This window comes from Panthera pardus, unplaced genomic scaffold (genome assembly GCF_024362965.1).
Source record: "Panthera pardus isolate Hobbes unplaced genomic scaffold, ASM2436296v1 HiC_scaffold_8, whole genome shotgun sequence".
Taxonomy (NCBI): domain Eukaryota; kingdom Metazoa; phylum Chordata; class Mammalia; order Carnivora; family Felidae; genus Panthera; species Panthera pardus.
Window position 1 is genome coordinate 144,616,593 of NW_026527013.1, and position 27,632 is coordinate 144,644,224.

The window sequence follows — 27,632 nt, forward strand, 5'->3', positions numbered from 1 at the left end:
AATATTAAGGGGCACCTGGGTGGCTCAGTAGGTTAAGCGTCTGAGTTCAGCTCGGGTCATGATCTCATGGTCCGTGAGTTCGAGCCCCACGTCGGGCTCTGTGCTGACAGCTCAGATCCTGGAGCCTGCTTCAGATTCTGTCTCCCTCTCTTTCTGCTCCTTCCCAACTCATGCTCTATCTCTCTGTCTCTCAAAAATAAATAAATGTTAAAAAATTAAAAAAAATATATCAAAACAACAACAGGGGTGCATGGGCAGCTCAGTCAGTTGATTGTTGGACTCTTGATTTCAGCTCAGGTCACCATCTCACGCTTCATGGGTTCGAGCCCCCCCATCAGGCTCCACGCTGACAATACAGAGCCTGCTTGTGATTCCCCGCACTCGCTCATAAAAATAAATAAAAAATAAACTTAAAAAACAACAACAACACAGCAAGACTAAAAACTATAAAGAAATACAAAGAAAGAATTACTATGAAAGGACAGTGGTTACTGGTTACCTTTAGGGAGAAGGAAGCAGTTATGTCAAACAAAGCACAAGGAAAACTTCTGGAATGGCCAGTAGAGTTCTATTTCTTGACTTGGGTGGTAACTATATGGATACCCACATTCAGTAATTTACCAGGTTATACATTCCTCCCATGCTGTTTTCTGTATCTGTGTTTAAAAACCAAACTGGAGCGACAAAACAAACTAAAAACTTCAATGTAAAAGTTCATTACTGGGGTAAGCATCCGACTTCAGCTCAGCTCATGATCTCGAGGTTCATGAGTTCGAGCCCCACGTTAGGTTCGGTGCTGACAGCTCAGAGCCTGGAACCTGCTTCAGATCCTGTGTCTCTCCCTCTCTCTGCCCCTCCCCCACTCATGCTCTGTCTCTCTCAAAAATAAACATTAAAAAAAAATTACAAAAAAAGGAAAAGTTCATTAATTGTACAATGAATGCCATACTGTGCTTTAATCTGAATGGCAGAAACCAGTAAAACTTCCAATTGTATCATTATGGGTTATCTATATTTCTAACTTACATCTTTCTACCTCTTTATTTTATTTTTTTTTTTTTCAACATTTTTTATTTATTTTTGGGACAGAGAGAGACAGAGCATGAACGGGGGAGGGGCAGAGAGAGAGGGAGACACAGAATCGGAAACAGGCTCCAGGCTCTGAGCCATCAGCCCAGAGCCTGACGCGGGGCTCGAACTCACGGACCGCGAGATCGTGACCTGGCTGAGGTCGGACGCTTAACCGACTGCGCCACCCAGGCGCCCCTCTACCTCTTTAAAAGTAGAGATCTTGGGGAGCCTGGGTGGCACAGTTGGTTAGGCATCTGACTCTTGGTTTCAGCTCACGTCATGATCTCACAGTTCATGGGTTTGAGCCCCACATCAGGCTACATGGTGTTGGCGCAGAGCCTGCTAGAGATTCTCTCACTCCCTCTGTCTCTGCCCCTCTTCTACTCGTTCTCTCTCTCAAAATAAATGTTTCAAAATAAATAAAACAAACATAGAGATCTCAAAAGGAAGGGCAGAATCAAAAGTCAAAACAAAACAAAACACTACTTCCTTGTGGACTGTTAAACTTGGGGGTAGGGGTGCAAAGATTTATTTTTCAAGCATCTTTTTTAGACTTTTTTAAAAAGTAACCTCTACACCCAATATCTCACGAACCCAAGATCAAGAATAGCATGCTCTTCTGACTGAGCCAGCCTCATGGCCCAAAAGTAACACATACTAAAAACAACCAATGGGACAAGAAACAACAAGAAGGGAAATTGAAAATATCTTAAAAGAAACTGGAAACACAACATACCAAAAAAATTTTTTTTTATTAAATTTTTTTTTTTTAACGTTTATTTATTTTTGAGACAGAGAGAGACAGAGCATGAACAGGGGAGGGTCAGAGAGAGGGAGACACAGAATCTGAAACAGGCTCCAGGCTCCTAGCTATCAGCACAGAGCCCAACGCGGGGCTCGAACTCACGGACCGCAAGATCATGACCTGAGCCGAAGTCAGCCGCTCAACCGACTGAGCCACCCAGGCGCCCCTCAAAATTTTTGAGATGCAGCAACAACAGCCCCAAGAGGGAAATTTATAGTTACACACATTTATGTTAGAAAAGAAAAAATATCTCGGATCAACAACCTAACCTTATACCTTAAGGAACTAGAAAAAGAACTACTTAGCCCAAAGCTAGCAAAAAATAAATATTGGAAGAATAAAAGTTGGAGCAAAGATAAACAAAATAGAGAATAGAAAAACAAAGATTTGATTCTCTGAAAAGATCCAAAAAATGGACAAACCTTTATCTATGTTAACTAAGAAAAAAGAAATAAAATTAAAATGGGGACATTACCACCAATTTTACAGAAATTAAAAAAAAGATTTTAAGAGGGGTGCCTGGGTGGCTCAGTAGCTTAACCATCTGACTCCGGCTCAGGTCAAGATCTCAAGGTTCATGGGTTCAAGTCCCGCATCGGGTTCTGTGATGACAGCTCGGAGCCTGGAGCCTGTTTCGGATTCTGTCTCTGTCTCCCCCATGCTCATGTGCTCTCTCTCTCTCTCTCTCTCTCTCTCAAAAATAAACATTAAAAAAAATTTTTTTTTAAGATTTTAAGGGTTACTATGAACAACTATATACCAACAAACTGGATAGTCTAGATGAAATGGATAAACTGCCAGAAACATACAATGTACCAAGACTGAATCCAGAAGGAATAGAAAATCTAAATAGACTATATTACTATAACTAATAAAAAGATTGAATCCAAGTCATCAAAAATCTTCCAATAAAAAAAACAAAAAACTTCCAATAAAGAAAAGCCCAGGGCCAGATGGCTTTACTGGTGTATTCTACCAAACATTTAAGGAAAATCAACTTTTCTCAAACTCTTCCAAAATACTGAAGAGAAGAGGGAATACTTCCTATTTTATGAAGAGAGCACTACTCTGATACTAAAGGCAAAGATATTACAAGAAAACTAGACTGGGCACCTGGGCGGCTCAATCGTTTAAATGTCCAACTTTGGCTCATGACATGATCTCTATGGTTTGTGAGTTCGAGTCTCACGCTGGGCTGTCTGCTGTCAGCACAGAGCCCACTTCAGAAGCTCTATTCCTTTCTCTCTCTGCCCCTTTCCCACTTGCACAGTCTCTGTTTCTCAAAAATAAACATTAAAAAAAAAAACCCAAAAACTACAGACCAATATCCCTTACAAATATTCATGCAAAAAACCTCAGCAATATGCTAACAAACCAAATTCAACAGTACATTAAAGGATTATCCACCACGACCAAGTGGGATTTATTCAAGGAATGCAAGGTGGTTCAACATACAAAAATCAAAGAATGAAGAATGAAGGAGAAAAAGACATAAACATCTCAATTGATGCAGAAAAAGCATCTGTCAAAACTTAACACTCAACAAACTAGGAAAAGAAGGAAACTATCTCAACATACAAAAGAACCATATATGAAAAACCCACAATGAACATCTTACTCAATGGTCACTGACAGCTTTTCAAAACTCTTAGACCAGAAACAAGACAAGGATCCCCACTTTTGCCACATAAATTCAACACAGCATTGTGTTGGAAGTTCCAGCCAAAGCAATTAAGCAAGAAAAAGAAATAAAAGGTATTCAAATTAGACAGGATGGGGTAAGATGATGGTTACTCACATATGGCATGATCTTCTATGTAGAAAACCCTGAAGCTTCCTCAAAAACCTGTTAGAACTAATAAATGAAGTCAGCGAAGTTGGAAACTACAAAATCAACACCCCAAAATCAGTTTTTATACATTAACAATGAACAAGTTGGAAAGGAAATTAAGAAAATTGCATTTACAATAGCACTGAAAAGAACTGAATACTCAGGAATGAAGAAAGAAGGCAAAGAGACTTGTTTTGTACATTGAAAACTATAAAACACTGCTGAAAGAAATTAAAGACAACATCAATAAATGGAAAGACATCCTGTGTGCAAGGACTGGAAGACTTACTATTATTGTCAATACTATCCAAAGCCATCTACAGATTCAATGTAATCCCTATCAAAATCCCAATTATGTTTTTTAGCAGAAATGAAAAATCCATCAGAAAATCTACACAGAATCTCAAAGGACCCCCAGAGGGCCCAAACAGTCTTGAGAAAGAACAAAGTTGGAGGTCTCACATTTCCCAATTTCAAAAGTTATTATAAAACCAGAATAATCAAAACAGTATGGTCCTGGCATAAAGATACAGATAAACCAATGGAATAAACAAAGAGCCTAGAAATAACCCCCCACAAATATAGTCAAATTATCTTCGACAAGGGTGCCAAAACTGCACAGTGGGGAAAGGAGAATCTCTTCAACAAGCAGAGTTGGGAAAAGTAGACATCCATATACAAAAGGAAGAAGGTGGACCCATGTACAAAATTAACTCAAAATACATTAAATTAAGACCTAAATATAAGACCTGAAAACTGTAACTCCCCAAAGAAAACATAAGGGGGAAAACTTCATGACAATTATTTTGATGAGGATTTCACGGATATAACACTAAAAGCAAAGGAAACAAAAGTAAAAATAGACAAAAGAGACTATATCACACTTTGAAGCTTGTGCATAGCAAAAGAAATAATCAACAAAGTGAAAAAGCAACCTATGGAATGGGAGAGACTATTTGCAAACCATGTATCTGATAAAGGGTTAATGTCAGGAATATATAAAGAACTTCTATAACTCCAAACAAATAAACCAAATAACCCAATTTTAAAATGGACTTGAAAAGGTATTTCTTTAAAGACAATATAATAATGACCAGCAAACACATGAAAAGATGCTCGACATCATTAGTAATCAGGGAAATGTAAATCCAAACTACAATTAGATATCACTTCACACCTGCTAAATGGCCACTATCAAAAGAAAAAAAAAAAAAACAGAAAATAAGTGTTGGTGAAGATGTGGAGATACTAGAACTCTTTGTGCACTGTTATAAAACAGTAAATGTAAATAAAACAGTACAGATGCTATGGAAAACAATATGGAGGTTACTCAAAAATTAAAAATAGAATTACTATATGATCCAACACTCCACTTCTGGATATATATCTTAGAAAGATATTTACACACCCATGTACACTGCAGCATTGTTCACAATAGCCAAAAGTTGAAAACAACTCAAATGTTAATTGACAGATGAATGGATAAATAAAATGTGGTATATACTTAGCAATGACATATTATTCAGTCTTAAAAAAATAAGGAAGTACCATTACATGCTATAACATGAATAAACCTTGAGGACATTATGTTAAACAAGTAAGTCACAAAAAGGCAAATGCTGCATTATTCCACTTATATGAGGTATCTAAAGCAGTCAAAATTAGGGCCAGAAGGAGGGTGAGGTGGGGTATTTTTCAGTTTGTCTAGAATTTCAGTCAGGCAGAATGGGAGTGGGGCTCAAGGGATCTATTATACAACAATGTATATGTGGTTGACAATATTATACCACATACCTGGAAACTGCTGGGAGGGTAAATTCATGTTATGTGTTTTTGGCCACAATTAAAAAAAGTATGGTATTGGGGGCACCTAGGTGGCTCAGTTGGTTGAGCATCTGACTCTGGAGGTTGAGCATCTGACTCTTGGTTTCAGCTCAGGCGTGATCTCACGGTTTGTGGGTCTGAGAGCCCTGCACTGGGCTCTGCACTGACATTGTGGAGGCTGCTTGGGACACTCTCTCCCTCTCTCTGACCCTCCCCTGCTCGCATGCTCTCTCAAAATAAACAAACGTTAAAAAAAAAAAAAAAAGTGTAGTACTGTCATATGACAGACACAAGACCAACAGAATAGAATAGAGAACCCAGAAATAAATCCTTGCATATCTGGTCAAATGATTTTCAACAAGGACAACAGGACCCTTATTTTACATCATATACAAAAACTAACCCCAAAAGGATCACAAACTAAATATTTTTATAAAACTATAAAACTCTTACCAGAAAACATAGGGGAAAAGCTTCATGAATATTGGATTCGGCAATGATTCTCAGATCAAAAGCACATGCAGCAAAAGTAAAAGATAAACTGGACTATATCAAAATTTAAAATTTCTACTTATTATCAAAAGACAGGATAAATATGAAAAGGCCACCCACAAGTGGGAGAAAATATATGCAAATGATAAATTTCATAAGACGTTCATATCCAGAATATATAAAGAATCCCTACAACAAAAAACCTCAAACAACCCAATTAAAAAATGGGCAAAGGCCTGAATAGACACTTCTCCAAAAAGACACACAAATGACCAATAACCACATAAAAAAATGTTCAACATCACTATTCATTAGGGAAATGTAAATCAAAACCACAATGAGATACTTCATTCTCATTAGGATAGCTACTATCAAGAAAACAAAATGGTATTGGATGTGGAGAAACTGGCAAACTGTGCATTGCTGGTAAGAATTTAAAATAGTACAGCCACTATGGAAAACAGCATGGCAGTTCCTCAAAAACTTAAAATTACCATATGATCCAGCAATTCTGCTTCTGAGTATATGCCCCAAACAATGGGAAGTAGGGACTCAGATATTAACACACCAATGTTCGTAGTAGCATATTTCAATTTATTTTTTGAGACAGAAAGTGAGGGAGGAGCAGAGAGAGAGAGGGACAAATGATCCAAAGCAGGCTCTGCACTGACAGGCTGACTGCAGCAAGCCCGACGTGAGGCTCAAACTCACAAACCACGAGATCATGACCTGAGCCAAAGTCGGAGGGTCACCAGACTGAGCCACCCAGGCATCCCATAGCAGCATATTTCAAAATAGCCAACATTGAAAACTCAAATGCTAACTGACAGATGAACAGATGAACAAAATGTGGCATATATACACAATGGATTATTATTCAGCCTTAAAAAGGAAGTACCATTAAAAGCTACAGACACAAAAGGACCAATATTGTAAGAGTCCACTTATATGAAGTACCTAGAGTAGTCAAATTCATAGACAAAGTTAGAATTTTGATTGCCAGGCATTGAAAGGAGAAGATAATGAGAGTTACTGTTTTTTTCAGTACAGTTTCAGTTGAAGAAGATGAAAAGTTCTGGAGATGGATTGTGGTGATGGTAATACGTTGATGTGAATGTATTTAATGCCACTGAATGGGTACTTTAAAAGTTAAAATGGTGCTAAGTGAAATTAGAGAAAGACAAATATCATATGACTTCACTCATATGAGGACTTTAACATACAAAATAGATGAACATAAGGGAAGGGAAGTAAAAATAATATAAAAACAGGGGAGGGGGACAAAACAGAAGAGACTCATAAATATGGAGAACAAACTGAGGTTACAGGAGGCATTGTGGGAGGGGGGATGGGCTAAATGGGTAAGGGGCACTAAGGAATCTACTCCTGAAATCATTGTTGCCCTATATGCTAACTTGGATGTAAATTTAAAAAATAAATTAAATTTAAAAAAACCTGTATGCACCATTAAAAAAAATGAGATGAGAACTCACTCAACTTGTGGAAATTATATAGAAATATAGAATGCAGTTTGTGTACAAAGGAAAAAATAAATAAATAGTTAAAATGGTAAATTTTGTTACCCACTGAAAGAAAGAAACAAACAAACACAGTTTAGAATCTGCTCAATCTCTTCTTAAAGGGATTTGGCCCTACTATAAAGATCCACCAGAAGCAAAAGAACTCATGTCAAGTGGAAAACATCATTTATTATCTGTTAAACTTTTCATAAACAATATATCCACTATCAAATAAAAGCAAAACTAGTAATAACAACAAAAGAAAAAGAAACAGACAATAGAAAATAACATATCTAGATGGACTAAAACAACTAGGATGCCTTAAACGAAGTGGCAAAATTTAATATCACCAATAATGGAACAAACAGATTTTATGCTACTCCTGATGTGATTCACTGAAAACAATAAATTATCATCCATGTAGTATTCCTCCAAAAATTGTTTCACCTGAATGCAACCATGAGAAAATGACGACACAAATCCAAATAGCAGGGCACATTAAAAACAAAGACAAAACGAGCCTGGATTGGTTTTTTAATGCCATTATCATAAGACAAACAAAAATACCCCAAAGAACTAAAAAGACCAACTACAAGCAATGCATTTTCCTTGAATGAATCCTAGATTAGAAAAATAAACACTTTAGAACTACCCTACGACCCAGCAATTGCACTACTAGGCATTTATCCAAGGGATACAGGTGTGCTGTTTCGAAGGGACACATGTACCCCCATGTTTACAGCAGCACTATCAACAGTAGCCAAAGTATGGAAAGAGCCCAAACGTCCATCGATGGGTGAATGGATAAAAATGTGGTGTATATGTACAGTGGAGTATTACTCGGCAATCAAAAAGAACGAAATCTTGCCATTTGCAACTATGTGGATGGAATTGGAGGGTATTATGCTAAGTGAAATTAGAGAAAGACAAAAATCATATGACTTGACTCATATGAGGACTTTAAGAGACAAAACAGATGAACATATGGGAAGGGAAACAAAAATAATATAAAAACAGGGAGAGGGACAAAACAGAAGAGATTCATAAATATGGAGAACTGAGGGTTACTGGAGGAGTTGTGGGAGGGGGGATGGACTAAATGGGTAAGGGGAACTAAGGAATCTATTCCTAAAATCATTGTTGCACTATATGTTAACTAATCTGGATATAAACTTTAAAAAATGAAAAAATAAAATTAAAAAAAAAGAAAAAGAAACACTTTAAAAGCAACTGGGAAATTTTAATATAGACTATGTATTAGATAATACCATTATACCAAAGTTAAATTTCTAGAGCGTAACAATGGTTTTAGTTTAGTTTAGAAAAATGTCCTTGTTCTGACAAGATAAATGTCACTGTTTAGGGGAACAGCATTATAAGGTCTTCAATTTACTTAGGAAAGATTAAAAAGATACATACACAGAAGGACAGAGAGAAGCAAATGGAGCACTGTCAAATTGAGGAAAAGGGTTTATCCGTGTTCACTGTACAATTCTTTCAAGTTATGAACTTGTCAAAATAAATAGTTTGGGGGGATGCCTGGGTGGCTCAGTCAGTTAAGTGCTTGAGTTCAACTCAGGTTATAATCTCATAGTTCACAAGTTTGAGTCCCACCCCGGGCTCTGTGCTCTCAGCTGACAGCTCGGAGCCTGGAGCCTGCTTCTGTGTCTTGCTCTCTCTCTCTACCCCTCCCCAGATCTCACTCTCTCACTCTCTCTCAAAATTAAAAAACCATTTAAAAAATTAAAAATAAATCGTTTGAAAAAAATTAAGTAGCTAATTAATATACTCAAGGAATTAGAAGCCAAATTGGAAAATTTCCATTAAGAAATGAAATCTATAAAAAATAATCAAATAGGGGAACCTAGGTGGCTCAGTCAGTTAAGCTTCCAACTTCAGCTCAGGTCATGATCTCATGGTTTATGAGTTTGAGCCCCAGGTAGGGCTCTGTGCTGATGGCGGAGAGCCTGGAGCTGCTTTGGATTCTGTGTCTCCCCCTCTCTCTCTGCCCCTCCCCTGCTCGCGCTCTCTCTCTCTCTCTCTCAAAAATAAATAAACATAAAAAAAAAAAAGAAATTCTAAAACTGAAAAATACAGTAACCAAAATTAAAAACCAAATGGAAGGGTTAAAATAGCAATCAGAGAACTGAAGAAAAGATTACTATGCTAGAAATAGATCAAGAGAAAATAACGAGACGGAAGCACAAAGTCAAAAAAGATGAACAGTAAAAAATGGGAAGAATCCGAGTGACATGTGGGACACAGTGAAAAAGTTTAACATACATATAATTGAAATCCTAGAAGGAAAAGAAAAAATGGGGCAGAAGTACTAAAGATAATGGCTAAGAAATTTCCAAAGTGACAGAGACACCAACCCACAGACTTAAGAAGCTCTATAAACCCTAATGACAGAAAAACCAGACCTATGCACATCTTAACACTCCTAAAAAGCCAAAGAGGAAAATCTACAGGGCAGAAAAAAAGATGTATTACCTTTAAAAGAACAATTAGACTGATAACTGACTTATCAACATAAACAATGGGAACCAAGTATCTTCAAAGTACTGAAAGAAAATAACCCCCCATCAGTTATTCTGTACCCAGCAAAAAACTCCAAAATGCAACAAAATTAAGATAAAAGGGGAGCCTGACTGACTCAGTTGGTAAAGCATGTGATTCTTGATCTCCAGGTTGTGAATTTAAGCCTGATGTTGGGCCTATTGCTTAATCGCTTATTTGCTTGCTTCCTTTCTTACTTACTAAATAACTAACTAAAATAAATTAATTTTTTTAAAAAAATAAAGGAGAAGAAGACAGTTTATAACCAAAAGACCCAAAAAGAAGAAAATACTAAAGGGTGTTCTTCATGGAATAGGAAAATAATTCTGGATGTAAACATGGAAATAGAAGAAATGAAAAGTAAGGGGAAAGGTTAAGTATGAGAGTAAATCTTTATGGACACTGACTATATAAAGCATATCATCTTGTGAGGCTTAAAACATATGAATACAAATACCGGAGAGGAGTTCTATACCCATGTAAGAAGTAGAAAGTCAGAAAGAACACTGCTTTTGCATTAACAATAAACGAAAGCAAATAAACTACAAAATAACTTTTCTTAAAATGCATCAGAAAGCTGAGATCCCAAGGCAACCAAGTAGACTGAAATCTAAAGACAGACCTCTCCGAGGAGACAGGAGGCAAGCACTGAATCATCTGTGGCAGAACATATGAGGAAAACACTCAGGGCACCAGATAACCAAGTAATAAAAATTCTGCTAAAATTATGAACAAATTGATGAATGCTGAGTGTGGGCTAATGTGAACATACAAAATCCCTAGGGCTCACAGGCACAAGGGTCACAACCACCTACAGGCTCCTCTGCACAGACCTCTCCCAGAAACTCAGAACAGACTGGGCATTAGGGCAAAAGACCGGTGAGAACTCCTTTGGCAGGATGATCCTGGACAGGAACAGCCTTAGCCGCAGAAAAGGCACAAAAAGCTGACTAGATAGACCCTCCCCCTCCCCTACTGAACAAACGCCTCAGACTCCGTGGGGACAGCAAATCCTGTCACCCTCAGGGCACAGGCTAAGACCTATCCCTGATGCACAACCGTGGAGGTCTCCTACGACTGAGGGAGGGGCAAAAAAATGTATCCTGCACAAGACCTGCCAGATGCAAGGCAGAGACAGACTTCCACAGGTGAGGCCAGGATCACTGAGACAACCCACCACTGAAAACGGCAGCACTGCAACTGTCTAAGAGTATGGTACACTGGGGCAACAGAGAACATTCCCGTCCCCTGTTCCCCCACACAAATAAACACTGAACACATCACATTCAAACTCCTGAAACACAGAGATAAGGAAAAAACACTGGAGGCAGAAATCCATTTACATTGGCTCTGTAACAGCTCAACTGTAGAACTTTGTACTGTAATTACTTAGGCCACCGTTCATCTTTTCTAATAGGCTGTAAGCTCTTCAAAGGTAAAGAAAGACCTTAACTGTATCTACATCTCTCAGAATACTCTGGCCCTAAGAGGTACTTTAAATAAAGTATGTATTAAATTTTTAAATATAAAGTGAAACGACACAACACCATCATCTCCTAAGTCCTTAACACCTCTTTGTTTTCCCAAACGAAAAAGCCCATCCTTTTACTAGGTAGCTAGATACTTACTGGATGGGCAGTCAGCTCTAAGAACAGAATCCAAAATGTTTAGAAAGAAAGAGCAACAGAGAACAAGCAAATCAGTTCTTTACAGATAAAGAAAACAAAGACCCTGAGAGGATGAGATGTTTTTCATTCAGAATCTTCACTTGTAGAACTTCACTTGCCTTGCCCAGATGGAGCCTTGGTTTTGTTTTGTTTTAAACATATATTTTGTTTTAGCAATGAAAAGAAGCTCAATAATTTCCTAGCTAAAATCTGAAGATTTAGAATTTTCAGAAAAACGTCAGTGAAGAGAACCTTAAAATCTCCCTAAAATGGGAGTCTTCTGAAATGAGTGTACTTTAAAATATTACCAGTATTTCTGAAATAGGAAAAAAGAGAACAGCACTGAAGCAACTAAATCAAATATAAAACTTATATCTTTTCATGCTCATTATGTAATTATCTTGGGGTTTTTTTTGTTTTTTAACTAAAATATAGATGGCAGCTATATGAATTTCCTAGGACACTTCTATGAGAAACTGGTCTTTGAAAAATTCCCAAATTGCTCTTTGTGCAAATACATCTGGTAGAACCAAAGCAAAAGAGCTGTCTTCTCATTTCAACCACTCTTATCGTCAAGCTGCTTCACCCACTGGTCAAACGTGCCTCTCTTTTCAACTATTTGTCTTTTGGAATAAGAATAAAATACAAGAGTAACCTCTAAAGAAACCTGGCAAACTTAAATATCATGGCTACTAAGTAAACTATCAATGAAAAATTACCTGGGATGATACTGTCAGTACTATAGATTAAGGGGTCATAATTTATCACTTTCTTTTGAATTCTAGGAGTTTCAGCATTGTCGGCATCCCCAAACAAGTAATCTTGTTTTGGTCACTGAATCATAAAGAAAATGCATCTAAATCCTGATATCCTAGACACTATAGTGCACTGCTCATTGTACTTCCCCTCTGCTAAGGCTGAAGAAGGAAGAGAAGGAAGGAAGGAAGGAAGGAAAAGGGATTCTTGACAAGGAGAGAATAAAGCACTTACACTTCATGGGACTTTCTAGCCACAGATGCCAGGTGCTACCCACTGAAATCCAGGCTTGGACTAAGCTCCACATTTCTGAAAGGACCATCTCAACCGAAGCCTGGGGCTCAGAGTCAGCAGGAGGAAGCTGCAGCTCCCACCAGCAGCACATTTCAAAGAGGCTGCAACAAGAGAACATTTTCCATTTAAGCATCTAATTCCAATCTTCCATTTCACATAGCAGTAGCAGAACAGGCCTGTGTATCAGTCTTTTCAAAGATATTTCCATGACTATGTGATGAATATGAATGAAGCAGTCTATGGCCCAGCAATCCTTTCACTAACATACTCTAAGTCTTTCATTACGCTTCACAGCAGATCCTAATAGTACTTGCCCTTTCCTTTCTTTAATGATGCTCTGTTGCTCCAAGACTCACTTCTATACCAACAGTTCTAAAACTGCCGAGAATCCACCTAAACCACTGAGCTGGCGGGCGGTCAACAATGCAAGCACACACCCAGATGGAAGCCTAAGGATTCCTTAGCTGCCAAGAATTAGAAGTGGATTAGAGCTGCTAGTTAATCCTACAAAAAACTCCTCAAATTAAGCAGAATTACTTAAAATACTTCACTGAGGACAGAAGAGCCCTGGCAAATGGAAAATGAAATTCTGTAAATACAAATATTTCAGTGAAATTTGAAAAGTAACATAAAAGTGTCAGGTTGCTGTACTTTTTTAAGCATTTCAATTAGTGAATAATATATTTATTAAATAAAGACTTTTAAAGATTTACAGTATATTGAGGGAGGGGGAGACTAAGAGTAGAGTGAAAAGAACAAAACAAAAACAAAAAAACCTATCAAAGAACACATTTTAGGCACATGTCCTATAGCAATGTGGCATAGAGCTAGAAAACCAGAATTTCCCAGATCAAGAAAAAAAAATCATTCTCATGAGACAGGTAAAAAAAAGAATAAGTCTAATTTACCTGAAACAGAGAAAATAACTTTTTAACTCGGTCAACTATCTTAAGTTTTTGTACCTAATCTTTTATGAGAATTTTACAAATTTAGGACAAACTGCTGGGTCTGTCACAAGATACCTTCTGATGGTTTTCTAAGACAGCAGGGAAAGAAAATGGTTTGAAGGCGGTATTATGAAAAACTCAAACTATGGGCTAAAAAGATTACTACCTAAAAATTATATTTTTCAAAATAACTTGTTTTGTAAGACGGCCTGAAATGCAAAACCCATGATGAAATGAACTTAGCTAATACCTTCATCACAGCAGTGATGAGTACACAACCCCCAGCTCCAAAAGGAGTGTAAATGAAAAATAGTCATATAAAGCCCCTAGCAAGCTCCCAGACCCACAGAATACTCTTGTGTGCATAAATAACTTTTTTAGAAGCAAAAAGGCTCATTTAGAGACAAATTCAGCCAACTTACATTTTGACAGCCATCTCTATAATGACTGAGTAAATAATTAAAAGGGAGATATTATTTCTCTTATGGGAGGGAAGAGATTCCAAGCTAAAAATAATTCTTTAAAAAATCATAAGCAAAAAACAACAAAAACAAACAAACAAAAACATAAGCTATTCAAATTCCATAAGAAATACCCACTTTTAAGTCAGCTTTTAGACTAGCACCCATATGCACTGTTCCATCTTGATTTCAATGAAAGGAATCCGTAAGATCAAATGACAAGACTGCACCCTGTGGTCTCCTCCATTTCGGATGATATCCCCGTGTTTCTGGGACAAGCATTTTCAAACAATCCTCAGTCGTAATAAACTCTGCCAAATGAAACTTGGCTCAAATTTGTGCTACTGTGGCTGTCAGTCATGTATAATATGGTACTGAGAAATCTTGCCGAGATGTTTTCATGACAAGAGTAAAAAATCCCTATCCAACTTTAAAATCCTTAATAACCTATGTATGTGAAATTTAGCTTCAAGAATGGCCCTGAAAAAAGATAAATCTGGATCCATAAAATCACCTTGGGTTGGGAGTGACCGAAGTATGCATTGGTAATCACCTTGCTGTGGGCCTTACTAATTATACCAGGCAGCCCTACATTAAAAGTAGAAAATGCCAAGCTTGAAACCATTTGAAGCAAAGCCGATGTCAGTACTTCCTGAAAGCCAAAAATAGAAAAAGTGTATTTCCTTTTATCGCTGGTCCCTATTGCTGCCCATCTGAACAAGTTTTATAACAACTCATCTAAACCAGAAGAATGAGAATATCATCAGACATATTAAGCAATATGTTAACAACGTGCTTAAGATTCAACTTTTTCAAACTTATAGGAATATGAAATGTCTAGCTTAAAGTACTGTTTAAAAAAAAATGCACTGTAGTGTTAAAAAACTCTGAATCCTTATATAAAAAACATGTATATTTTCAGGTCTCATTCCAAGTATATTCTTCTGTTTGGGGGCTACTTAAATAGGATTATACTATGGCTGAGACAAAATACAAGGAAACAATGAACACAGAGGAAAAACTGAAAAGAAATGGGCTATGGGCTTGAGGAAAAAAAATAGGTAAAAAAAACAATGTAAACTCCATTAACAGAAAATTTCTCACCAAAGGAAAATAATATATGTTTCATAATATTGTCATTTTAGAAACTCTACAAGAAAGGAAAATTAAGTCAGTATTTTTAAGTGACTTTTCTCTTTTTTTATGTTTATTATTTTTGAGCACGAGTGAGGGAGGGGCAGAAAGAGAGGGGAGACACAGAATCTGAAGCAGGCTCCAGGCTCTGACTTGTCAGCACAGAGCCTGACGAGGCGCGGGGCTCAAACCCACAAACCTCAAGATCATGACCTGAGCTGAAGTCCGACGCTTGACTGAGCCACCCAGGTGCCCCTAAGTCAGTATTTTTAAGGAGTTCTGCACGTCAAACACTACAAAATTATCCCCTTTAGCCACACTATGAATTTCCAATTAAAGACAAATAAAGCTTCTGAGACTTCACTTGTACAGCAGTAAAACACTCTGGTAGTATTTCAGTACCTGAGTGCAAGCTAGAAAAATACAGGAGTGATAATCTGAGCAATCTCAACCTCCTATGAATTAAATGCTTATAAATTCAACAGAGCTTAAAATTCTATAAAATCTGGAAAACAGTATGGCGGTTCCTCAAAAACAAACCAACAAACAAACAAACAAACAAACCCACTCGCAATAGCCAAAAGGTGGAAGCAACCCAGTTTTCATGGATAGATAAGTGGATAAACAAAATGTGGTACATACGTTATTATACAGTCTTAAAAGAGGATGATACATTATTATACAAACTTAAAAGAGGATGAAATTCTGACACATGATACACCATGGATGAACCCTGAGGACACTATGCTAAGTGAATAAGTCAGTCACAAAAGTTCAAATACTGTATGATTCCATTCATATGAAGTACCTAGGGTAGTGAAATTCAGAGACAGAAAGCAGGTTGCTAGAAGCTAGGGGTGGAGGGAGGGGAAAATTGGCAGTTAACTTTAATAACCAGAGTTTCAGTTTTACAAGAGGAAAGTCTAGAGATGGATGTTGGTGATGGATGCACAACATTAATATACTTAAACCCACTGAACTGTACACTTTAAAATGGTTAAACGGTAGGGGCGCCTGGGTGGGTCAGTCGGTTGGGCATCCGACTTCGGTTTAGGTCATGATCTCACAGCTTATGAGTTCAAGCCGCACATCGGGCTCTGTGTTGACAGCTCAGAGCCTGGAGCCTGCTTTGGATTCTGTGTCTCCCTCTCTCTCTCTCTCTGCTCCTCCCCCATTCATGCCCTGTCTCTCTCAAAAATAAATAAATGTCAAAAAAAATTTTTTTAATAAATAAATAAAATGGTTAAACAGTGGATCTTATGTTACGTATATTTCACTGCAATTTGAAAAAAGGAATGAAACTGACACAACCTACAACCAGAACAAACATTAAAGATATTATGTGAAGTGAAATAAAACACAAAAAGTACAACAGTGTAAGATTCTACTTATATAAGGTACCTGAAATAGTCGAATTCATGGAGACAAAAAGAATGGTGTTGCCAGGGGCTGGAGTTAAGAGGGAAAGGAGAATTACAGTTTATAGATAGAGTTTTAGTCTAGGAAGATGAAAAGTTCTAGAGATGGGTGGTGGTAATAGCTGCACAACAGGAAAGTATTTAATGCCACCAAACTTTATACTTAAAAATGGTTATTTATGCTATGAATATTTTACAATAAAAAAATCTATACCATCTATTTTCCATTTCCCTGATAAACATCAGTGCAAACAATGTGAAAAAAAAAAATGCTGAAGGAATATCTGTAAAGCTTTGGAAGAAACCTGTGTTATAATTAGAATATACAGCACTGCCCTGATAATTTTACATCCTGAATCACACCACCAACTCTAGTGCAAGGCCTGGGAAGACAAAAATTAAACTAATCCAAACATGGACGAATGCCACCAGATAACAGACTACCATGCCAACATAAATACCATCACAAATGCTCATTCACAGGCTCCAGTACACCAAAGACATGAAATGTCTATATCTGCAAGGTCCAAGACTTGGAATGTGGGAAATAAGGAACTGATTTTAACTTTTATTTAATTTTAATTTAAGTAGCCACAATAGCCATCTGGCTAATGGCTACCATATTAGATGACACAGCCAGATTGGTCAACTCTGGAATAAAGGTCTCTAGTTTTTATCATTTATGTTTTTCTAGTTTCCAGCAAGGCAAGGCAGAGAGTAGTCCTATGTTCATTGAATTTACTGATCCACAGAATTTGTAGATGAACATTTTCTCTTTTCTAGAAGGTTTTTCTTTCAAAAGCATGTTACAAGAGTCACTTAATTGGAGGATGAGAACAAAAGCATTAAAAAAAAAACCCAGATTTTTAGATGTCAGCTCAATAACTGCAACTGCTAAAAGGAAAACCAAAACACTGGTTTTTTGAACTAGGCTAAACAATCAACAAATTCCAAAAACGAAAACTAAGAAATTTGAAACTGAAATTCCATGATCCCTGACTTTCCTGATATGATATGTAGAAGAAAATTCCCAAGGATATGTGATAAACCAAACATGACAATGTCAACATAGTCCATCAGAGCATGATTTGACTTATCCTTTTTATGATTTCGTCATTCCTTTTCAGTTTCCAGACTAAAATTTTTGAGGTAACCTCTGACCCACAGATTGTATTTGTAAAAGTAGTCTATAATCTAAATTACAAACTTAAAACAAATGCATAGCATCATTCATTAGCCATATAAAGAGATGGTCTTTCCTTCCATTGCTTTCTACGCTGTCTACTGATTTGGGTTACCAGAGGTAAACAAAGTGTTCAGAACAGTTCACTGATAAGATAGGCTTCCTTTAAAATCTGTCTCAAAATAACCTTTTTAAAAATACACTGGAGGGGCACTTGGGTGGCTCAGTTGGTTGAGCGTCCCACTCTTGATTTTGGCTCAGGTCATGACCTCTCAGTTCATGAGATGGAGCCCCACAACAGGCTCTGCACTGACAGCCTGGAGCCTGCTCTGGATTCCCTCTCTGCCACTCCCGTCCCAACCACACTCTCTCTCCAAATAAATATTTAAGAAATAAATAACAATTAATAAATGAGGGTGATACAAATTTATCTCACAAAGATAAATTTGTTTTTTAAATAAAGGATGAAAAGACTGAAAGCAGAGCATCATAGGACACTGAATAATAATGTTTATTTTCAATTACCCATAGGTATGGTAGAGAGGCAGCAAAAATAAATGAAATTCATAAAGACAAATTTCAGATATCCAAGTATCCCTTTGGAGATGCCTACAAGCAGCTATTCATTCAACACACATTTTTAAGAATCTGTCAGTCATCTTGATCACTGCTTATTTAATAACCATTAAGTTATTCCCTCAACTGGGGCGCCTGAGTGGCTCAGTCGGTTAAGCTTCCAACTTCGGCTCAGGTCATGATCTCACACCCCATGAGTTCAAGCCCCCACATCGGGCTCTGTGCGGACAGTGTGCCTCCCCACACGCTCCACCCTCTCTCAAAATAAACTTTAAAAAAAAAAAAAAAAACTTAAAAAAAAAAAGACTTCAAGGAGAAAGAATTTAGGCTGGGGTTTGAAAAGATAGGTTAGTTTCTTCATTTGAAGACAAGATTGCGAGGATGCCTGGCTGGCTCGGTTGGTAGAGCATGCGACTCTTGATTTTGGAGTTGTAAATTCAAGCCCCATCATGGGTGTGGGCATTACTTAAAAAAAAAAATAAAATAAAATCTTAAAAAAATAAGTAAAATAAAATAAGACAAGATTGGGAAAGAGTAACAGCATAGACGTAGTAAAAGAATCAAAGAAATCACAAAATTGGACAAAGGTGGCATTCTCTACCACCACCCCCTCAAAACCATTTGCTTACTATTGGAAATATTACAGCTGTATGAATGCTGATGGGAAGGGCCCAGTAAAGAGGGAGTCTGAACGAAGATGCAAGTGAGAGGGTAACCAAAAGATCAAGGTTCCTAAGAATTCAGAAAATGAGATGCAGAGCACCTAGAGCTGACAGGAAAAGGGAGAAGCAGTTGATTACAACTATGCTAAAGTTTTACCAAAAATGAGAAGTGAAGAATTGATATTATAGTATATTTAAGAAAATGACTAGGGGCGCCTGGGTGGCTCAGTCGGTTAAGCGTCCGACTTCAGCTCAGGTCACGATCTCGCGGTCTGTGAGTTCTAGCCCCGCATCGGGCTCTGGGCTGATGGCTCAGAGCCTGGAGCCTGCTTCCAATTCTGTGTCTCCCTCTCTCTCTGCCCCTCCCCCGTTCATGCTCTGTCTCTCGCTGTCTCAAAAATAAATAAACATTAAAAAAAAATTAAAAATAAAATAAAATAAAATGTTGGTGACCAATATAGAGTTGCCAACTTTAAAAAAAAAAAAAAAAGAAAGAAAAGGACTAGAATGATAGACCCTGTAATCCAAATTAGAAAGAAGTAAAGACAAGACCTAATAAAGAAAAAGTAGGAGCCAGTCAACTGAATAAGGTTTTGATGAAATTCAAGAACTAATGCAGGGATTTGTTTAACATTATTAAGCTGACTGAACACATCTGTTTGCCCATAGGTCCCTTCCAAAAATCCATTAAAATCAGTGTAAACAGATTATTTTAAAGAGGGTGGGGGTAATGCTACAAGGACAAAAATGGATTTGTCCATTGATTGTTAATCAATCATTTGATTGATAAACAAAACAAAACTAGAAAGCTAATGGAGGAGTTAATTGTCTTAGCAGGTCTGAAAAAGTTGATACTTTTTCAGAGGAAGGACAGGATGAAAATGGGGAAGCCAAGGGGCAAAATGATTCATGTTGCAAAATCCTAATCAGGCTCAGGAATTACAAGTACCAGGTACATCTGAAGGCAGATGCACAGGTAGAACAAAAAACAAAGTGGGTTCAAAATCTGCATAAGCAGTTAGACCAAGATTTTCTCCCTAACACAGTGGCAAGGCTACTATCCTCCCACCATCACAGAAGACTCAAGAGTTACTTTGCAAAGACTGATGCAGAGGGACTCTGGACTCTTAGTAGACTCACCTAAGGACAGGAATATCATACTGAAAACCAGTTAAATTAAAGCCAACATACTCAGTGGTAAGATCCATCCCTGGCTCATTCTTTCACCTGCCACCAACAGCCTCATTTATATCCAGAGGCTTGATCTCAGGATAAAAGTGGTCCAAGAAAAAAGACCAACAGAAATACAACAAGAAAGAAGGAGTGAAGGTTCTCAATTACCCATCAAATGAGGGAGTATTCCAAGAAAAGATCATGGGATCCAGGATTCAGTGCATCCATCCAACACAAGAAAGAGAAGGGAATTCCCTAAGAGTGTTAAAGAGATCCCAGGACAATAATTATGCAACAGACTTGGAGAACAACAAGGCCAGATTGGAGGAGAGAGATAGAGAGCTCTCAGAAGAGGTTTCCTTCCACTAAAAAAGGAAACAGATTACCAATTTGAACATACTAAGAGGATATTTACATACTAACATAGAATTTGGGACGAATTATTGCAGATACACAGAAAATGAAGCAAATGTGAAAGAAAGAAAAGGTAAGGACTATCACCAGGAGGAAAAAAAAAAGTTGCACAAAAAGGGAAACATTACCACAGTACACATGCTACATGGTGCACAATGTGTATTTATTTAACCAAAACTATGTTAGATACAATGGAAGAGAAAGTAGAGGGAGCCCAAATCCTCATCTTTCATAGAGGAAAGTCTACACATAACTTCTCTTTTACATCCTAGGCCTTTTTCTTGTAAAGTTTCCATTTTATAACTTTTTAAAGTTTTAAAAATTTTTAAATTTTAAGTTTTAAAAATATAGATTTCAAAAAATAAAATTATATGAGATTACCTAAATCCTTAAGCCAACAAACTGGAAGAGTGGGTTGTGATCAGAGCAAATGTCTGAGTTAGTGATGTGGGGGGGACTGGTGACTTTTTTTTTCTTTTACATGTTAAGTTCTACATACAACATAGGTCTTGAACTCACCATCCCAAGATCAAGAGCCACATGCTCCACCAACGGAATCAGCCAGGGACTCAGGGTGGTAACTTTTTAATAATGACAAGATCCAGGGTTTGACTGCGTGACCATGTGGCTGAGTTAGTGACTTGAGAGGTTGGTGACTTCTTAGTAATGACAAGATCCAAGATGTGACAATATGACCACATGGTTGAGAAAAAGAGGTAAAGGAATTAAGGAGCTAAAATGTTAGCTGTGTTGTGAATCCAGATGCCTAAAAATGATAATGTGGGACTGTGCTAGACGTTTTCCAGTTCTATTCTTCTACCCTCGCCTACCATGCTTTTTGCCTCAGTATGCTGATCTCTATGGACTGTATCAACAGGTTCTTGCATCCCCTAACTTCTGGTTGGGTTTGCCCAAAGAAGAATCCCACGAGGTTAGGAGAATAAGGTCAAGACATTTATTCCTCCAGCCCCCTCCCTGAAAAAATCACCTCATGATGATTGTGTCCCTTCAACTGCCATTCCTCTCAAGGCAGCCAACTCCATAGTTTCCTTAATAGCTCAAGTAACCACTCTTCTCCTACTCTTTCTGGCCTAGAGATGTTAACAATTTGGCAACAGGTTACTACACTATTGCCACATTATACCAACATCTTTGGAAACAATACTTTTATAAAATAAACCCTTTTTGAATTACTCCATTTCAAGCTTGCCATCTTTTCCAGTTGGGGCCCTTACTGCAAATAGCAATAATGATGATAATGTAAGGTTGTAACAGAGCATAGTGGAAAGTAAGAATAGTGACTACCATTTAAATAATATTTACTAACTTTAAAAAAAATTTTTTTAAATATTTTATTTATTTTTGGGAGACAGAGTGCCAGCAGGGGAGGGACAGAGACAGAGGGAGACACATAATCTAAAGCAGGCTCCAGGCTCCAAGCTGTCAACACAGAGCCCGATGCGGGATCATAACCTGGGAGGAAGTCAGGATGCTTAACAGACTGAGCTACCCAGACACCCCTAATTACTAACATACTTTAAGCTCTAGGTTCCAAGAGTTTTTCTAAGCTCTTTGTAGATATTAACTCAATCACCACAAATCTATGTGGCAGACATTTTTGTCTGGATCATTTCCATATACCATCCCCTAGCACAATTTCTAATATAGGGTAAGCACTCATTATTTAAAATACACACAACAATAAGCAGGTTTAGTAGGGAAGAGATGACTTTTGGTATGGTGTACGAGACTTGTGACTCCCCAAAAACTAAACACTAAATAAGACCATATATGAGTGATTTTCTTGTGTAGCCTACAGTGAGTCTAATTCCTTTATCTTCCCATGAGGTTATCCAGAACTTGAGGTCCCAAATTTTTTAATGTAACATTTAAAGCCAAAGTTGAGAAATTTTAAATATTATGCACCTGAAACCCAGAGGCTCACTTAAGAGGGCAGAGCACCTCTAAGTACCAGTTACAAGTTTTTTAAACAAAGGGAAGAATTTTAAAAATATGCTTGGGAATATAAAATGCAAAAATAAGAAAGGTAGAGTCAGCAAAATCATTAAGTATACACACACACTCTCTCTCTAACACAACACACACACAGAAATAAAGCATAAAGCACAGAAAATGTGAATATAAAAATTAGAGGAAGGATAAGACATGTGAATCAAAGAATGCAGAAATACAGTAAGTATAATAGGTTGAAATTAAACCCCTCACTGCATGTTCACACAATCATATGGAATAATCAAGGCAGCTGTGATAAAGAATCTAAAGTCAGAGAAAAAACAAGGTTAGAGACCAAATAGGCAGCAAAATGTGAACTGGAAAGATCTTCTGAAACCAGAATTGATTTTTTCCCTTCACATCACATTTCACTCGAAAACACGGCGGAAATTCACGTGTATAAGAATCTAGAAACCTGAGAAGTTTCGAGAATAATAGACTCAAACTAGAGTGAAAAATCAGCAAGGAACAGTGAGGTGAAAGCTACGACTGAAAGCTACGAAGGAACTGCCAGGTGCTACACTGGTACACCGAGAAGAGACGGATAAAAAAAGCATCCCTAAGTGGAAGATGGAGAAAGACTGGTATTGGATTCAGTTGAAAGACTACACGGAAAAGCAGAACTGAAGAAGCATGTAGCGAGCTTAAAACTTAAACAGGACCAAATCGATGCCAAGAGCGAGTACAGAACCTACAAATCAGATTCTACGGGGTGGGGAAAGGGCCAGTCCGCGACCGACCAGCTGCGACTAGTTTCCGAAAAGCGGCGTAAATGTAGCTTCGCAGCCCCACCCCGCGGCAGAGCAGCTCCTCCCTAAGGAGCATCACACGAGGCCAACCGCCCGGCTCAGGCTCCAGTTCGAGCCTAGGTCCCACCCCGCCCTTGCCCCGCGGCGCAGAACGGCCTCTCTCTGGGCCCCTCACCGAACGCTGCAGCTCCCCAAGCCAAAACGAGGCGCGCTCCTTTCCGCTAGGATCTGGGTCGTGGTAAAGCGCCTGCACTGCCTGGTACACGAGCTGCAAAGTCGGCTTTGCCCCTTCCATGGTGGTGGCAGTGGTAGCGGCAGCGACGGCTCTGGCGGTTCTCCCGAGGGTTCTCCGGTTGCTCCGCCTTCAGGCTTCCTCACTGTGTCGGCCACGGCCGCTCCCTGACTGGCGCCATCTCCTCTTTGGCCGTTACCAGGGCAGAGGGGTTCCCGTGGAAGTTGCCCCCTCGGAAACAGAGGTTAGATTGTATTCGGGTTCCTGGCCTTTTTTCTTATCCTCCCCCTAGACGCCAGACTTCTAATTTCAGCCGCCGTGCTCGCCTCTTTACCCACCGACTTGTCCTCAAAAGTCTGTCCCGGCGCGACACAAACCACGCAGCGTACCTAAGCCGCGTTAACCCGGACCGGAAGCCGCAGCACCGATACCTTTGGTACACTTCCGCCTGGTGCGGCGCAAACGGCCTCCTTCCCGGCACGCCTCCTCCTGTCTCCCCGCCCCCTCCCGGAAGTGGCCCTGCCAGGCCAGGAGCCGGGAAGCGGCAGTCGGTAGCGGGTGTCTCGATTACTCGCGCACGACTGGAGCAATAGGACCGATGTGTGTTCCACACCTGAGCCGCGCATCCCTGCTTGGCAGCGGATCCGAGGTCTTTCCAACCTCTTTCGGATTTCTCTATGCCCGTGGACAAGGCGCCTCAATTCAACTATCCCAGCAATGTCCACCGGACTGGAAGTGCAAAGATGACTAAAGACGGGGTTTCTGTACTGATTCTAGTGGATGAGACAGACACGTAATCAAATAATGTACAAAACTGAAATATGTGCCACATTGAGATGAATCCAAAATGCCTTCAATCCCTGTTCAGCCCCCCTTTCCACCAAGTTCTCACCAAAAAGGATATTTCATTCAATTGCCAGGATGCTGAACTCCAGAGTATTTATTTGCATACATCTTTAGGGTCATTTCCATATTGAATTGAATTTTTGTGTATGCCTTGCTTTCCGAATCAAAAATCAGCGGTGTAACAATTCTCAATTCACAAAAGAAAATAGGATTCTTGGAATCTGTTCTCTGAAAAAATTTTGGACATAAGGTAGTATGTAAAAGGATTTCCCAACATTGCTGCTAGTCCTTTGCAATAATAAATGCCACTATCTGATGAATGCTTACAGTGTGTTAAGCGCTGTAGTTAAAAGGTCTGATTTGATGCTTTTAACAACTATATCAACTAAATCCCCATTTTGTAGACTAGGTAGATAATGTACTTTGCCCAAGGTTACACAGTTCTTAAATGAAAGTCAGGATTTGAATCCAAATCAGTTTCACTACCTCAAAGCCTGTTAAATAATACAATTCCTATTATCTTGTGAATTAATTTCTGAATTGTTATTGTCAACAGATTAGAACAGAAAACATCATAATGAAAACTGTGTTAATGCACAGAATTGATATAATTTCACACAAAAGAAAAGAAACGATATTAAGGCTACCTAACTCACCCATTCATTAAGAAAAAATTTAAGGACATCTGGATGGTCCTGTGGGTTGAGTGCCCCACTCTTGATTTTGGCTCAAATTATGATCCCAGCCCTGTGTCAGGTTCCACACTGAGCATGGAGCCTACTTGAGATCCTCTTCCTCTCCCTTTGCACCTCTCCCCTGCTCATGCTCTCTCTAAAAAAATTTAAAAAAGAAAAAGAAAAAATTGAATAAGGCCATTTTGGTGTCTGCCCTCATGGAGTTTACAGTCTAATTGCAAAGAAAGACAAGCAATTCAATACAATTGAGAACAATAAAAGTTCTGGGGGCACCTGGGTGGCTCAATCGGTTAAGTACCAGACTTCAGCTCAGGTCATGATCTCATAGTTCGTGGGTTTGAGCCCCGCGTTGGGCTGTGTGCTGACAGCTCAGAGCCTGGAGCCTGGAGCCTGCTTCAGATTCTGTGTCTCCCTCTCTCTCTGCCCCTCCCCAACATACACACTCTCTCTCTCTCTCTAAAATAAATAAACATTAAAAGAACAAATTTTTTCGAGTTCTGTAAACATTCACAAGCTAAAAAAATGACATTGGACCTACCTTGCACATATACAATAATTAATTAATTAATTAAAACTATAAAACTCTTGGAAGAAAATAGGACTATATCTTCATGATCTTGGATTAGGCAACAGTTTCTTAGATACAATAACAAAAGTACAACAACAAAAATAAAGATAAATTGGACTTAATCAACACTAAAAACCTGTGTGTCAAAGGACATCATTAAGAAAGTGAAATGACAATCCACAAAATGAAAGAAAAGGGGTATACCTCAGGGGTAGAACATCTGACTGCACAAAATGAAAGAAAAATTTTGCAAACATCTAAAGGATTAGCATCCAGTTCAGCACTCAGAGTTCAACAATGAAAAGACAATTCAGTTTTTCAAATAGGCAAAGGATTGGAACAGATATTTCCTCAAAGAAGATATGCAAATTAACATGCAACTATGCTCCACAGCCTTAATCATCAGGGAAATGCAAATTAAAACCGTAATGAGATACCACTGCACACTCAGCAGAATGGCTAAAATTAAAAAAAAAAGACATTGAGTGTTGGTAGGGTGTGGAAAGACTGAAACCCGTACACCATTGTAGGATTGTAGATTGTAAATTGTAAATTTATAGGATTGTAGGACTGTAAAATGGTGCAGCTGCTTTGGAAAACAATCGCTATTCTTCAAAAGGTTAAACAGAGTTACCATATGAGCCAGCAGCCGTAGATGAATGTTCATAGCAGCATTTTTTGTTAATAGCCAAAATGTGAAAAAAACATAAAACAGAAACGGATAAACAAAATGTGATGTATCTGGATGATGGAATATTAAATATTAAAGGAAGGAAGTACCGACTGCAGGTCAAAGAGAGAATGACCTCAGGAGAACTTAATCCACCAACATGTTGATCTGGGACTTTCAGTCTTCAGAACTGCGAGAAAATCAACTCACGTCAATTAGTTACAAAAATAAAGGAATGAAGTGCTGATACATGCTACAAGTTGATAAACCTCAAAAACATACTAAACGAAAGCAGCCAGACCCACTCCCTCCCCCCCAGAAAAGGCCACATGTTATAAGGTTTCATTAATTTGAAATATAAGAACAGGCAAATCTCTGGAGACAGAAAATAGATTAGTGGTTGCCAGGGAGAGAGAAAGTGGAGAGAGATGGAATATTCTGGAATTAGACAGTGATGATGGTTGCACAACTTTGTGAATATACTAAAAACCATTTAATACATCTTTAAGATGAATGTTATGGTATGTGAATTCTAGTTCAATAAAATCATTATTTTAAAAAGCTTTGTGAGGGGCGCCTGGGTGGTTCAGTTGGTGAAGCATCCAACTTCAGCTCAGGTCGTGATCTTGTGCTTCATGAGTTTGAACCCAGTATCCGGCTCTCTGCTTCAGATCCTCTGACTCTCTCTCTCTCTCCCTCTCTCTCTCTCTCTCTCTCTCTCTCTCTGTCCCTTCCCTGTGCTCTCTGTCTCAAAAATAAACAAACATTTTTTAAAAGTTTTGTGACTAAAATTTTTTAAATGCCATGTAGATGTTTGGCCAACATTTGCAAAAACAAACCAACCATCCCCCCCACACACACATAGTGTCCTACTCTGTGTCCTCAAACCATTGTCTAACATATAGTGGGTATATACTAAAGGTTTTAAGCCTGTCTCTTAGCACTTTACTCAGAAAAATCAATCTAGTTGCAACACTAAATGGCCTTAGGGAGGGGCGGGGGAGGTTGTGGGAAGGACAGAAATAAAGGAATTTTTAATACCCCTGGTGAGATGTGGTGGGGCCCTAGAGTG

General features: G+C 38.4%; 1 protein-coding gene across 2 annotated transcripts in view; it reads right to left on the minus strand.

Moving 5' to 3' along the window:
• Positions 1-24,205, minus strand: part of TNPO3 (transportin 3) — a 76,908-nt gene extending 52,703 nt beyond the window's left edge. Inside the window, exons 1-2 of one of the 2 annotated variants that reach the window (XM_019452698.2) lie at positions 23,725-23,838; positions 12,760-12,920 (exon numbers count right to left, since the gene is read on the minus strand). Coding sequence is in view for 1 of the 2 variants with exons in the window: in XM_019452697.2 (XP_019308242.1) it covers positions 23,725-23,844 (120 nt within the window). In the remaining variant the exon portion in view is untranslated. Of the gene's footprint in view, positions 1-12,759; positions 12,921-23,724 lie in introns of both variants that reach the window. The other variant, XM_019452697.2, reaches the window with a different exon arrangement.
• Positions 24,206-27,632: the final 3,427 nt, after the last annotated feature.